At 39.4% G+C, this 15,885-nt stretch overlaps 1 protein-coding gene across 1 annotated transcript in view; it reads left to right on the forward strand.

The window, feature by feature from the left end:
- Nucleotides 1-15,885, forward strand: part of Cdc45 (cell division cycle protein 45) — a 65,839-nt gene that overhangs the window by 38,938 nt on the left and 11,016 nt on the right. The window contains exons 7-8 of the mRNA XM_068230508.1: nt 5,454-5,683; nt 11,980-12,111. Of these exons, the coding sequence (XP_068086609.1) occupies nt 5,454-5,683; nt 11,980-12,111 (362 nt within the window). The remainder of the gene's footprint in view (nt 1-5,453; nt 5,684-11,979; nt 12,112-15,885) is intronic.

A 15,885-nucleotide genomic window follows, 5' to 3' on the forward strand; every position in this document is an offset into this window, starting at 1 on the left:
TCCACCTTGTTCTATGTCTTCCTCGAGCTATCTTGCCCTCGCACTTTGCCTCCAGCATCTGTCTTGGAATTCTATTCTCCTCCATCCGCTTTTTATGTCCAAACTACCTTGGTTTATTCCTTTCAACTCTCTTTCATTTAGCTTTCCTATCCCAACGTCCTTCCTAACATCTTCATTTCTCATTCTGCTACTGAATATACAAATTAAAACTATCCAACAGGGGTATGGAAACATTAGATACGTTTTTTTCCGACATGAAGGCATTTGTATTGAAAACGTGGACACAATAATTTTAATCTTGAAAGAGTTTACTTATGAAGGCATTGTACGTCATGTATCTGCGGGAACAGTGAAAACAGTGTCTACCATTTCTTAAGACAAGAGGAAAGTATGAAAAGGTGGGAAAAACCCAAGAGAACAAATATGAAAAAGTTTTCTGCTGGGGCTTATAAAAATAAGTGCACTGAACGGTGTCAAGATCGCCAAACAACAAATAAAAAAAAACATGCATGGGGACCAATAAAAATATCCAAGTATTATTGCAGATCACACTCTTTTTAAAACAAATGTTAGTTGAAGCCTTTTATTTCGAAGCAGTGGGTTATAAAACTATTTTCTGGTCACACTCTTAAGACAATGAATTGGAGGTTATACTCGGCGATGTGAGACTGCGACAGAATGTTTATATAGGGAAAGATAAGGTGACAAAGTGGGGCAGACACCCACCTAGAAAAAATCAACGCTCGCATACTTGTGCTGGCAAAATATAGTGACTCATCTTCCTTGTGTAAAGGGCATAAGACGCACAAACTATTTTAGAAAGCTGGGAATTGTATTTGCCAGATACAGTTATAAACATTTGAGATTTCTTATTATTTGTAATTTTATTTGTAATTTGTAGATTTATTCTTATGTTCATTCAATATGTTATTACATTTACGCTTGAAATCGGTTGGCATTTATTATGTAAACACATATCATACCGTGAGCATTTTGCTCAACACGCAACCACTGACTCCAAACAAGGGCTGATGCAGACAGGGAATTGTACATAGATGAAAGAAACAGAGCGAAACAAATAGTTGTTGATTCCAAAAAGAAGTCGTGGGAAGATTTTGGTATTTACCTGGAAAGACTAGGTCAAGCTGCAGGGAAACCTTTCTGGACGGTAATAAAGAATCTTAGGTAGGGAGGGAAAAAGGTAATAAACAGTGTTTTGGGTAATTTAGGTGAATTAGATTCCACAGAATCACTGGAGAGGTGGAGGGAATATTTTAAATATCTTCTCAACGTAAAAGGAAATATTCCTGGTGGTTTTGCGAACAACTGAGCTCATGGGGAGGAGGAAAATGATGTTCGTGAAATTACGCTTGAGAAGTGGAAATGAACTCCATTGTCATAAAGCAGCAGGAGTAGATGAAATTAGACCTGAAATGGTGAAGTATAGTGGGAAGGCAGGGATGATATTGCTTCATAGAGTAGTAACATTAGCATGGAGTGTTGGTAAGGTACCTTCAGATTGGACAAAAGCTGTATTTGCACCTATCTATAAGCAGGGAAACAGGAAGGATTGCAACAACTATCGAGGTATCTCCTTGATTAGTATACCAGGCAAAGTATTCACTGGCGTCTTGGAAGGCATGGTGCGATTAACGGTTGAGAGTAAATTGGATGAAAACCAGTGTGGTTTCAGACCACAGAGGGACTGTCAGGATCAGATTTTCAGTATACGCCAGGTAATTGAAAAATGCTATACGAGAAATAGCTGTGTTTCTTTCATAGATCTAGAGAAAGCATGTGACAGGGTACCGAGGGAAAAGATGTTCGCCTTACCGGGGGACTATGGAATTAAAGGTAGATTATTAAAATCAATCAAACGCATTAATGTTGACAATTGGGCTTCAGTGAGAATTGATGGTAGAATGAGTTCTTGATTCAGAGTACGTATAGGAATTAGACAAGCTGTAATCTTCCACTTTTTCTGTTCGTAGTTTACATGGATAATCTGCTGAAAGGTATAAAGTGGCAGGGAGGGATTCAGTTATGTGGAAATGTAGTAAGCAGTCTGGCTTATGCTGACGACTTGGTCTTAATGGCAGTTTGTGCCAAAAGCTTGCAGTCTAATATCTTGGAACTTGAAAATAGGTACAATGAGTATGGTATGAAAATGAGCCTTTCTGTAGGTAAGTAATTAAACAGAATTGAATGTCAGATTGGTGGTACAAAGCTGGAACAGTTAGATAATTTCAAGTATTTAGGTTGTGTTTTCTCCCAGGATGGTAATGCTGTGAGATTGAATCAAGGTGCAGTATAGCTAATGCAGTGAGCTTGCAGTTGCGATCAACAGTATTCTGTAAGAAGGTCAGCTCCCGGATGAAAATACCTTTACATGGGTCTGTTTTCAGACCAACTTAGCTTTACGGGAGCGAAAGATGGGTGGACCCAGGATATCTTATTCATAAGTTATAAGTAACAGACATGAACGTAGCGAGAATGATTGCTGGTACAAACAGGCGGGAACAATGGCAGGAGGGTACTCGGAATTGGGAGATAAAGGCTAATTTAGGAATGAACTTGATGGATGAAGCTGTACGCATAAACCGGCTTCGGTGGTGGGGTCATGTGAGGCGAATGGAGAATAGATTACCTAGGAGAATAATGGACTTTGCCATGGTGGGTAAGAGAAGTAGAAGTAGACCAAGACGACGATGTTTAGACTCAGTTTCTAACGATTTAAAGATAAGAGGTATAGAACTAAATGAGGCCACAACACTAGTTGCAAATCGAGGATTGTGGCGACGTTTAGTAAATTCACAGAGGCTTGCAGACTGAACGCTGAAAGGCATAATGGTCTGTAATGATATGTTTGTATGTATGAATGTATTATTAAAACATTTGGTACCTCATGCTTTCAAATAAAACTACAGTGAAACCTTGTTAGTGCGTTCCTCTTTAACACATTTTTCCGCTTAGCATGTCGTAAATTTGAAGTCCCGATTCTAATCATGTTAAATTGAAATAAAAATACCTTGCTTATCACGTCTCAAATTTCCGCTATTACCCCTTAGTACGATCACATTTTCCCTAGCCCTGAAAATGTTATTTGTCATCCCTTTTGGAAGAAAGGTAATTTCCAACTCGGGTAAGAGCGCCGCCACACTTGCGTGATTGCGGGAATAGGCCTTGAATTTCTGAACTTTGCACAGGATAAGTTACACCTTTGGGGAGCAAGCCATTAGTCTCAGGAATGTTCACTTTTGCTTGCCGATTAGCAGCGAGATTGCTGAACAACACAGCGAGCCTTTTTGTGCTTGTATTTCGCATTCCATTCGGAAGTTAGAAATTTATTTTGTGTTAAGTGGTACAGTGAAGGGTAACGAATATTTGTCACGTGATAACGTATACAGTAGAACCTCGATAATTCGTTAATTCGAAGCAGCTCTCGTTCGCGTAAACATGAGGTACGGTTTTGCATCTTATTTAAATTAATTCGAAATGCAGATAATTCGTAATTCGAAAAACAGTGTCTGTCCTATTACCAAAATTCAGACGTTTTAAAATTCAAAACTGCCTTTGCATAAAAAAAAAAGTATTTTACAGAGTAATTTTAATTCAAAATTTACTGGAGTCATGCTAGAATGTGTCTTCCGGAACGTGTTGGGGTAGCTTTCCATACTTTCACTCTCTTCAACATGTCTGCTGCATGCTTCATATATGCTAAGTTCGAGTAAAATCGTAATTCTTCTGTATTCAGCGTTTTAAAGAACGCCACAATATCGCATAACAGGCAGTGTGCGGAGAAGCAGAATCCGCGAACACTGGCGGTGCCAATAGTTGGCGCAAGAGCGTGGCTCATATAATCACTTCGTATGCACCGAACAATATTGTCAATGCTAATGAAAATGCATTTTTTAAATGCCGAGCCCAATTGTTTTAAAGGAGAGAAGTGCGAGCCTGGAAATCGTACAAGGGTGGGGGTCATCATACTGTGTTGCAATGCACACAGAAGAGAGAGACTTTCTCCCCTCATCATAAGAAAGTTCAATAAGCCACGATGTTTTAAGGGTGTCGGGTACTTTCCTTACAAGTACAGGACATGTAAAATGCATACAGGACAGTAATCCAATGAATAAAAGACTTGCACAGGGGAGCTAGCATAGATTTTTCCTCGTCTTTGAATCGTGGTTTTTTTTTTATCCTTTCGTTGAATGAGATTATGTTAGTCAGCGAGTTATCCAAGTGGATTATTTGAATACTGTAAATGCACCTTGTTGGGTACATTTTGGAAATAGATTTTTTCTATGGCATTTGAAAAGTTTAAACTGTCAATCGATGTTAATTGCATGCAGTAACGGGTCATAGAATATTTTGTGTCATGGTAAGGGTTGGCATTTCTGAATTTCTAATTGGTGGTTGATTCAAAATCACATAATTCGAAGTCCGATTTTTGCGTCTCAGCTACTTCGAATTAACGAGATCTTACTGTATCTGGATTAGGAACATAATCGTGTGAAGTTGACTGGTGTGGTGCATATTTGTCTTGTGATAGCTTAGTTATAGATACGGAGAAAGTCATGAAATTAAAATTAATTATTTAACATTTAATAAATTAAAATCTGTCAGAAAGTGGACTGGCATCCACACCTTTAAGAATGCAGAGGTGGTGGGAATGTTGAAACTCGTACCTTCGAGTTTCGACTCGATCACTCGAGTTGGTTGAAGTTTTGTCGGATTCAATATGGCAGCCAGTTATTCCTTGCATTGGCACATGGTTGATGTAATCTCCAATTCATTGTCAAAGGCTGTGACAAGAAAAAAATGTTTAATAACTCTGAAATAAAAGGCTTCTACTAACATTTGTTTTAGAAAAGGTGAGTTTTGCAAGAATACTTCAGAAATTTTTATCGGCCCCCATGCAAATGTTTCCATATTTGTTGTCTGGTGTTGTTTTAATACTTTATTCTCATCTTTAGAAATGGTAGATACAGTTTTCACTGTCCCGCAGATACACGATGTAAAATGCCCTTGTGTCGGTAAAAACTGTATCTAGTGTTTCTGTATCCGTGTTGCATAGTTTTTATTCGTATATTCAGTCGTATGTTTTCTCGCTTAATGCGTTCTTTTTCCTTGTCCCCTGCAGAAACTTCTTAACAAGGTTTTACTGTAATTTATACATTTTCAGACTTCAGGCTGTAAGAATTTTAACCAGCCCTCTGTCCTTTCTTGGGGTCTTTTTCTCGCTTCATCATGTCTCTTGCTCTCTGGGATACAGAGTAGTTGTAGTTTATTGGATTAGAGTCTTTTTATGTGCAAGAAAAGGAATATTTCTCTAAGATTACTGAAGTATATATATCATTTTATTATTTTTCATATTTGTTCAGAGAGTACTGTAGATGGCTTCTTTTCTTCTCTGTGCTTAAGTTTTAATAATGGAATAATTGTTAATGTTTCAGAGTGCAATTGTAATGTTTGAATTGGCCTGGAAGCTGTCCAAGGACTCCAATGATCTCCTGTGGTGGGCAATTGTGGGTGCTACAGAGCAGATGTTGCTCAATAAGATTGAGTATCAGCAGTATATATTGGAAACGGGCAATTTGCAGAATCATGTTTTGAGATTGGGACATCAAGTAGGGGATGATGAGACGCAGAGTGTCAGTACACTGAAGATTTCTTTTATGAAAGAGTATCCTTTGTACATTGGTCTTAATAGTTGACAGGCAGATAAGTATTTTCTTCACTTAAAGGTATGATGTATTGTGATCCTGAAATAATGCTGCGCTTACTCTGAATTGTTAGTTTACTGTCCTTACAGGTAGGTATGAAGGAAGTTCAATATATAATGTAACACTTTTCTTTTTTAAAAGTAGGTTAGTTTTATTGAGGATTCAAATATACCATGTTATTCCCAATCCTTTTGCTACAATACTCTATTTTTTTAATAATCTCCTTTGAATGCTACGGCGTTACGTCGCTGTAATGTGAGGACCTGTATAGCTGCATGGTACCACTCGACTGGTCGATGTCAGAGCCAATACAGCTGGAAAATTTATAATGTCCAATAATGGACCATTTACAGTATATTGGTATTATAAATTTACTTATTCGGGACAAATATTTCAGGTTCCCTATGGAAATCAACATCCATATCGTCGGAGCCAATGTCGTGCTGCATTGATAACTTCCCCATCATCCTCGTAGTGCTTTGCGCAGAATGCATCTTTCATTGGGCCAAACGGATGGAATTCAGAAGGTGCGAGATCCAGGCTGTAGGGTGGATGAGGAAGAACAGTTCTCTGAAGTGTCGTGAGCTCCTGTCGGATGCGCAGACTTGTGTGAGGTCTTGCATTGTTGGGGAGAAGGCTCTCCATGCTTTTGTCCACTGCCAGGTCTCCGTAGATGTTCTGCAACTGCCTATGAATATCTGCGGTGCCCTGGTTTTCCGCCAAAAGAAACTTCATAACTGCTGTCAGTTTGGTACGCACCTCTGTTACAGACACTATTTTAAAGGCTAGTTACAGCGCTGCCACCTATTGAAATTTATGAAGCCGTATGAGGTGAAGCAGAAATATTCAAAGATGTCCCAAACAAAATTCCAATTTTTAAAAATAAAAATTGGCTGAGAAATAAAATGTGTTTCATTATACACTGACTGACAGAGCAAATGCAACACCAAGGAGGAGTGGTTCGAAAGGGATGAAAGTTGGGAAAAAAACAGAGACGGCACGGACGAATAATTGATGTTTATTTCAAACCGATATGCAGGTTACACAATGCGCACGGCATCGACTCAGTAGGATGTAGGACCACCGCGAGCGGCGATGCACGCAGAAACACTTCGAGGTACAGAGTCAATAAGAGTGCGGATGGTGTCCTGAGGGATGGTTCTCCATTCTCTGTCAACCATTTGCCACAGTTGGTCGTCCGTACGAGGCTGGGGCAGAGTTTGCAAACGGCGTCCAATGAGATCCCACACGTGTTCGATTGGTGAGAGATCCAGAGAGTACGCTGGCCACGGAAGCATCTGTACACCTCGTAGAGCCTGTTGGGAGATGCGAGCAGTGTGCGGGCGGGCATTATCCTGCTGAAACAGAGCATTGGGCAGCCCCTGAAGGTACGGGAGTGCCACCGGCCGCAGCACATGCTGCACGTAGCGGTGGGCATTTAACGTGCCTTGAATACGCACTAGAGGTAACGTGGAATCATACGCAATAGCGCCCCAAACCATGATGCCGCGTTGTCTAGCGGTAGGGCGCTCCACAGTTACGGCCGGATTTGACCTTTCTCCACGTCGACGCCACACGCGTCTGCGGTGACTATCACTGACAGAACAGAAGCGTGACTCATCGGAGAACACGACGTTCCGCCATTCCCTCATCCAAGTCGCTCTAGCCCGGCACCATGCCAGGCGTGCACGTCTATGCTGTGGAGTCAATGGTAGTCTTCTGAGCGGACGCCGGGAGTGCAGGCCTCCTTCAACCAATCGACGGGAAATTGTTCTGGTCGATAATGGAACAGCCAGGGTGTCTTGCACATGCTGAAGAATGGCGGTTGACGTGGCGTGCGGGGCTGCCACCGCTTGGCGGCGGATGCGCCGATCCTCGCGTGCTGACGTCACTCGGGCTGCACCTGGACCCCTCGCACGTGCCACATGTCCCTGCGCCAACCATCTTCGCCACAGGCGCTGCACCGTGGACACATCCCTATGGGTATCGGCTGCGATTTGACGAAGCGACCAACCTGCCCTTCTCAGCCCGATCACCATACCCCTCCTAAAGTCGTCTGTCTGCTGGAAATGCCTCCGTTGACGGCGGCCTGGCATTCTTAGCTATACACGTGTCCTGTGGCACACGACAACACGTTCTACAATGACTGTCGGCTGAGAAATCACGGTACGAAGTGGGCCATTCGCCAACGCCGTGTCCCATTTATCGTTCGCTACGTGCGCAGCACAGCGGTGCACTTCACATCATGAGCATACCTCAGTGACGTCAGTCTACCCTGCAATTGGCATAAAGTTCTGACCACTCCTTCTTGGTGTTGCATTTGCTCTGTCAGTCAGTGTATATTGAAGGCCCCTCGTATTACAATCTTGCAATGGGATGACTGTCAATAGTGTTGAAGTTTTTCAATTTTTGCTCTTAGGCAGGTCATTGAAAAGCACAGGGAAAAGCAGCAAGGACTACATATGGTGTTCATAGACTTAGAAAAGATTTGTGATCGGCTGCCCCGTCAGGAAATATGGAGATACACGAGATCAATCGGTCAGTCTTGCGCCGTTCCCATGTCCAGGTCAGGTCGCAATCAGATCCAGATTAGCTCGAAGTATTGTTAATTTCCAGTCGGGTCGAATTAGGGTCACGAGTTCATTTCGAGAGTGGCCAAACGGGATAAACGGTCGAATGAGTATAACATCTACGCATTGGACGTCTCCAACTCGCGATCCGGTTTGTTTCCTCAAGTTTTCAACGATTCTTAACCTATGTTTACTTATAACTACATGCTTAACCTAAGAAGTCATAGAAAGATTGAATACATTTTTCCTAATATTATTTTATTAAATAAAAAGAAAATTTTGAGAAATGATTCGAATAATCTGATATCCAGGAAAAAGAACCTAATTATCATCAGCTGACTTCGAAGTCTACTCATTATTCGTAAAATATTTTAAAGAAAGGCCTCTAGTTAAATTGAAAAAAGAACAAATTCATGTTATGTACAAGCTTTGATTGGAATCAAGAAAATGTCTCTGATGCATAGTATTCAGGATAGTATCAAATATAAAATCATGTTTTATTCTTGCACCTATCTTTACGGAATCTAGTTTCTTAAATTTTCATTTAATTTACTAATCAATTCACAGTATAAGTTAGCTTTGCCAGTAAATAGCTATCCATATCTCATTATCAGCGCAACTGTATGTTAACTGTCATAAAAAGAAAAATTTTTTGTCTTCTGTTTAATTTAAATTAATCTTCTCGTTCATTTAAAAATTCTGAAGTATTTCAAAGTTCTCATCTCTAACATTTACGTTTTTTATGGAAGAAAATATACAGTAGAAGTCCGTTATTGCGAGAATTCATAATAGCGAAAAATTTACTCGCTATAACGGATTGTCGTTATACCCGATTATTGTATAAAAGTCGGAAAACCCCCCATGCACATTAAAATCGGCATGTAACGGCAATCAATTTGTTCAAAACTTGTGTTTCTGCAAATGATATCCACACTACCGCTTACTTGTTTGGTATTTTTTGTAATCCGATACTACATGAAAGTGTGTCTAATTTCATTCTGAAAATTATATAGTATCGTATTTCTCCGAATCCAAGATGAACCCCACTTCTTCCTTTAAAAATTTAAATCAGGCTAAAAAAGAACTGTGTAAAATCATATGAATGCCTTGTTGTACAGTAGCCTACGTATTTTTAGACTGTTTTTAGACGCCGAACATTGACTTTCGTCACGCCATATTTCTGTTTTTTTTTTTTTTTCCTGGCTGCACAATTATTCTTTATTTCCGCGGGTTTAAGGACCATTAACTTAACATTGGCATCATAATACCGAAGAGAACCCGTTGAAAATTTTCCGGCAATACCTATTTCATGCGTCTCTACAATACAAATATCCATCAGGAAATTATTCTTGCTGTCTATAAAACTGTTACTTTTACGCAGCGTCAGATATAACCAGCTACCGCTACACGCACGTCTCGCTTGTCGGGTTCGGCCAAATTCAGCGGCTAGCGATGTATAGGCCTCATCGCAGACGTTGAAAGTAAACGAAATAGTTTATTGCGCCACGGTATGGCCATGCCCTTGCGTTTTTGGTGCACATACCTCACAATTTCAACTTCTTTAAAGCATCCTTGTTGTGGATCATTGAACGCATTTTTTTGTACAGTATGCAATTTTTTTAGCTCTTTGTCTTCACGCTAACGCCAAATATTGGCTTTAGTTAGGCCTATACCGTATTTTCTTGCAGCTGCACAATTATTTCCGAGTGTTTAATAACCATAAATTTAAATTTGGCATCATAATATTGACGAGAATCCGTTGAAAATTTTCCAGCAGTACCTTTTCCACGTATCTTTACAATACAACTATCCATCACGAAAACATACCTGCTGTCTATAAACCTTAATTTACCGGGCGAGTTGGCCGTGCGCGTAGAGGCTCGTGGCTGTGAGCTTGCATCCGGGAGATAGTAAGTTCGAATCCCACTATCGGCAGCCCTGAAAATGGTTTTCCGTGGTTTCCCATTTTCACACCAGGCAATGCTGGGGCTGTACCTTAATTAAGGCCACGGCCGCTTCCTTCCAACTCCTAGGCCTTTCCTATCCCATCGTCGCCATAAGACCTATCTGTGTCGGTGCGACGTAAAGCCCCTAGCAAAAAAAAAAAAAAAAAAAAAACCTTAATTTTTCTAAGCGTCAAGTACAATAGTCAAGTACTCTGCCACTGAGTAGCCATGGCTTATCTAAGAATTCGAAGGATTGCATGTCTTGATGTCATTCTGCAGATTTGAGAAACACACGGGCACTGTACAACCGGTTGTCGCGGCTAGCGATGTGAAGTAAAGAGGTGGTCGTTTATTGTCGAGTTCTGTGTGCGTGTGAAAAGAAGCAGCGTGGTTACCGCGTCAGTTGCCAGTGGTATCAATTAAGTTACTGTTAGGCTGCGAATGCAACAACCCTTGAGTTTTCGCATGAAATTCTGAGAAGAAAAAGTCTTGGATTCGGAGAAATACGGTATCACTCCAAAGATTTCTGTGGCAAACACCTCAGCTTTCTTCTTCAAACCTAACCTTATATGCATCATGAAAACACATTTGAAACGCATGTGGAGAAATAACCTCCTTGTGAAAAATTTACATGTAAATAGCCGTAACTAGACGCGAGAGGATATGAAATTTCCTCAGAAATCCAGTGATGTACTCTGCCATATCTTGAGGTGTATCACATTCATACTTAATTTCCGTATATAACATTAAAATTAAGATATCGTTTACTTCAGTCTTTATTTTAAACGAGTTAACAACTGCTATCGGCCACGTTATTTACGCATTTATTACGAAAACGTGTATATATTGTTACAAAGGCAGATAAAGGAGGTTCTACAGTCCTACTAGACAAACAGTTTTACACTCAAAAACAGAAGAATTTTTTATTAACACAAGTTATTCGATAGTTAACAAAGATCCCACTGTCAGAATTCAGCAAAATTTAAAAACTTTAGTAAAAAGTTCTAATTTTCTTTTCAACGAATATATTGTAAACTATGTAAATAGCATAAGACAATTGTATTTAGTATTAAGTTAGTTCACTAAAAGTTCCAATGTTTATAGTTTTAATTCTTGACCTTAAGATTAATATAGGCTGAAGATGCCCATAACCAGGGCGAAAGATGTCCCTAACTAGTGTGTTTAATTCATGTAGAATTTAACCACTAAAAATATATATTTGTATTGAAAAGGTGGACACAATAATTTTAATCTTGAAAGAGTTTACTTAACACCCAATGGCTCAAATATGTATTCATATTATGTAACTAGTACATGTCTAGGTTGTGTTACCTAGGTGTTCTGTAAAAGTGACAGGGTGGTTTGCCCATTAAAGAGGTCCTAGGGGAGCACTGATGTTTTTGGTCTCTTCAGTTATCCATGATGCCTTGATCTTTATATTATTCCAGCAAGTAAGAAGCTGGTTCGTCAGTCTGGTTGAATTCATCTTTGAGATGATGATGATGATCATTGTTGTTGTTTTTATGTGGTAAACACGGATATAATCGTGATATACTGTATTTTAAGTATATTTTATAGGAGAAGAACTGGAACTTGACAGAATGCACAACAAACAGGAAAATATGCTGACTGAGATGGTGCTAACAAAGTTCCACTGTATTCAGCATATTTTAAAATCAGTTATCACTTCTTAAATATTTGTTACATTGGTTTTCTTGATCACTCCTTAACTGTTATCAGCTTACAGTTAGCTTTGTACCGCCACTGGACTGTGGAATCAAGTCTACGATACTCAAGATATTCTGCGACGAAACTGCGCTTGTGGACATTACGAGGGGAGAAGAAAGTGCAAGAGTTACTTGTTGAAATGGGGTAATTGAACATCTAGTACATTCTCTGACCTTTTTATCAATTAACACAGCTAGGAATAACAGATTTAGATCTTCTTCTTCTTCTTCCTGATATGTTTCTGCTTATGCAGGTCGTTCACAACCTCTCCCAGTCTTCTCTTTTTTTCCTCCACAGTCTGCCATTCATCACTGTCTCCCATTGTGGTCCTCTCTGGTTTATTTCATCCTCCTCCTGATCCCTTCATCTTGTTCGTTTTCTTCCAGTGGTCCTCTTCCAGATTCTGACCATTCCAGAGCTCTTCTTGGTAATCTGTCTTGTCCCATTCTTTTGTTGTGGCTATTTCTCTCCATAGTTTTAGATTTAGATGAAGACAATTTAGAAACACAGAAATAATTGCTCCAGTAAGAAAGCTAACTACAGCAAAATACAGTAAAACCTCGTTAATTCGAAGTCGTTGGGACTCAAAAATCGGTCTTCAAATTACGTGATTTCAAATTAACTGCCAATTCGCAATTCAGAAGTACCAACCCTTGCCGCGTTACAAAATATTCTAAGGTCCGTTACTGCATGCAGTTAACCTTGATTCACAGTTTATACCTTTCAAATGCCATCAAAAAAAGAACTATTTCCAAAATGTATCCAAGAAGGTGCATTTACAATTATTCAAATAATGCACTCGGATATCTCACTGGCAAACATAACCTCACGCAACGAAAGAAAGGAAAAAAAAAAAAAGCACGATTCGAAGACGAGGAGAAATCTATGCTGGCTCCCATGTGCAAGTGCTTTATTAATTGGATTACTATACTGTATGCATTTTAGATGCCTTGTATTTACACAGAAAGTACCCGATGCCCTTAAAATCGAACTTTCCTATGACTCTATCCTTGTACGATTTCCCGCCACGGCACTTCTCTCGTACATCAGAAATGTAAACACTTGCCGCGTCACAAAGTATTATAAGACCCATTAATACATGCAATCCCCTCGATTCACTGTTTAAACCTTTCAAATGCCATGGAAAAAACATTCCGAAATGTATCCAACAAGGTGCATTTACAATGTTCAAATAATGAACTTGGATAAATCACTGACAAACATAACCTCACGCAACGAAAGAAAAAATCACAATTCAAAGACGAGGATAAATTATGCCGGTTCCCCTGTACAAATGCATTATTTTTTGGATTTCTGTACTGTTTGCATTTTTACATGCTTTGTACTGGCATGGAAATTGCCCGACGCCCTTAAAACATTGTGGGTTATCAAACTTTCCTATGACGAGGGGATAAAGTTTCTTGCTTCCATGTGCATTGCAACGCACTACTATGACCCCCATCCCCCACCCTTGTACGATTCTCCGGCTGGCACTTTCTCCTTTAAAACCATAAGACCGTTTGGGCTCGCATTAAAATAAAGCAATGCAGTTTCACTGGCAGTGGCATTATTTTTCGGTGTCTACGGATTTATTATATGAGCCACGTTTTTTTGTCAACTGTTGGCATCGCCAGTGTTCGCGGATTTTGTTTTTACGCACACTGCCTGTTGCGTGATATTACGGCATTCCTTAAAAGGTTGAATACAAAAGAATTCCGATTTCATTCAACTTAGCAATCATGAAGCGCACTGTAGACCCACCGAAGTGAGTGTAAGGGCGGAAAGCTACCCCTTCACGTTCCAGAACGCGCGTTCTATTATGACGTTGAGCGGATAAATTTCGAGTTGAAATTACTCTGTAACATACTATTGTTTTAAAATGTAAAGGCAGTTTCGAATTAAAAGTCTGAAATTCGGTAATGGGATCGACATTGTATTTCGAATTACGAATTATCCGTATTTCGAATTAAACAATTTAAATAACATGCAAAACTGTATCTCATGTATCCGGGAACGAGAGCTTCTTTGAATTAGGCGGGATTTTGAATTAATGGAATTCGAATTATCGAGGTTCTACTGTATATAATATATATTTATAACGGGTGGAGAACAGGTACTTCCAACGTAAACATGGCTGGTTGGAGTACACTTAACCCTAGACCTGGCAATGTTAATTCCTGCGGTGGCAGCCATATTCAGCAACTTTTACTTGTCTAAATAAAATTCAAAATATCCGCAAGTTATGAAATAAATCTACAAAGTTTTCTCTATCTACGTAAAGCTAATACACTAAGGACTGTCGTGGTGACACGAAATTGCATAAATGTTTTGACTAGAAAAATGTACAGACTGTTCAAGATACACATTCACAATAATAATAAAATTTTCGATCATATATACACAAAACTAGAGCATGTCACAAACTGAGATATACAGATTGTCAATAATGTATCTTACTAGCAAAAGTTTCATCAATCTGAGAGGTATATTCTTGAAAATATTAGGGAAAACGTATTGGCATGCAATAATTTAGAGGCACGCCCTTAGACCATGTTGTTATGATAGGTTACTTTATGGGAGGTTTGTCATCACTTTCACTTTCCGATATTTGATGTGTAGAAATAGCTGATCAACATTCCAAATCTGACTCTGAATCTGTCGGTTCATTCTCAGTAACCTCAAAGTCAGATCTGTCACATACATCTTCCAACAAATTTCGCACTACTTCATTACTAATTTTCTGTAGAGAAGTGAAGATGCCATATTTAGACACAGACTGTACTAAAATTGTATAAAATAAATCATATAACAGTACATATATGGAAGTAAATAACTCTCACCGAACGGGAAAACTACAAAATAAAATGAAATTGAATAGCAAAGCACAGCTCGTGTAGGTTTGTTTAAAGACACTACAAAAATGGCGTTCAAACAGATCGTTGGAAGGCTGCACTCATTTATTCATGTGAAAATGCGTCCAACGAGGTTGTAAATATGAATGGAACTTAACTCACAGCTGCTGTCAAAATAGAGAACGACAAGAAGTAGACTGTCAACATCTGTTGAAGAAATTACGAGGAGAAATACGATCGTGTCGAATATTAGACAGTGCTGCTGTATGTAGAGATTAGTTACTTGTAAGAGGGACCAAGGTGTTGAATATTCAACAGTTGCCAGTTCTAGGGTTAAAAGAAAGAAGAGTCGAAAGTTTTCTGCTGCAGTCTTTGTCAGTGGAGGATACAATAGAGAACAGGGAAATAAGACTTTCGTGAAGTGGAATCATAAATGCTCAGATAAGAGAGCTAACTGGAACAAACTCTGTTCTATCCTGTACTGATGAAGGCTTCAGCTGAAAATTTTGAGCCCATGTCTTTCTTCTGGGTGTTCTCTATCCATGTTTACACTGTAAGTTGCTGCTCTCTATCCATTTCCTAGAGATATGCAAATTGGAAATAAATACTGTAATACCTTGCATATTAGACCCCCTTTTTATTGCCTTTCATAACTACAAAAAGTAAGATTAGTGGGTGGGGGGGTTCAATATGTAGTAGCTTCCCATTTCTGCAGAAGAACTGCCCCTAATTCTGACACTTGATTTTCCGTATTGACATTTTAAATCAAGAACTGTGTCCTACAATCAGAAAAGCCAAGGATAATGGCAGGAGGATTCTTCATGCTGACCATGTGTCTCCTCAGAATCTACAGGCCTTTGAGTTGAGCACCAGTTGATTGGTAGGCCAAGACCCATTTGGGTTGTGGAGCCATGTTTTCTTTCCTTCATTTTTTCCTTTGTTTCCTTCAATTCTTAAGTACAGTATTTTTTTCCTTCTGTTGGAACTGTAACAGTTTTCATTTACTCTGTTACTTGGTTAGCTAAGCTGCCATCATAGAATGTTTATCATCACACAGTTTCTTTAC

The sequence above is a fragment of the Anabrus simplex genome, chromosome X, assembly GCF_040414725.1.
Source record: "Anabrus simplex isolate iqAnaSimp1 chromosome X, ASM4041472v1, whole genome shotgun sequence".
Classification (NCBI taxonomy): Eukaryota; Metazoa; Arthropoda; class Insecta; order Orthoptera; family Tettigoniidae; genus Anabrus; species Anabrus simplex.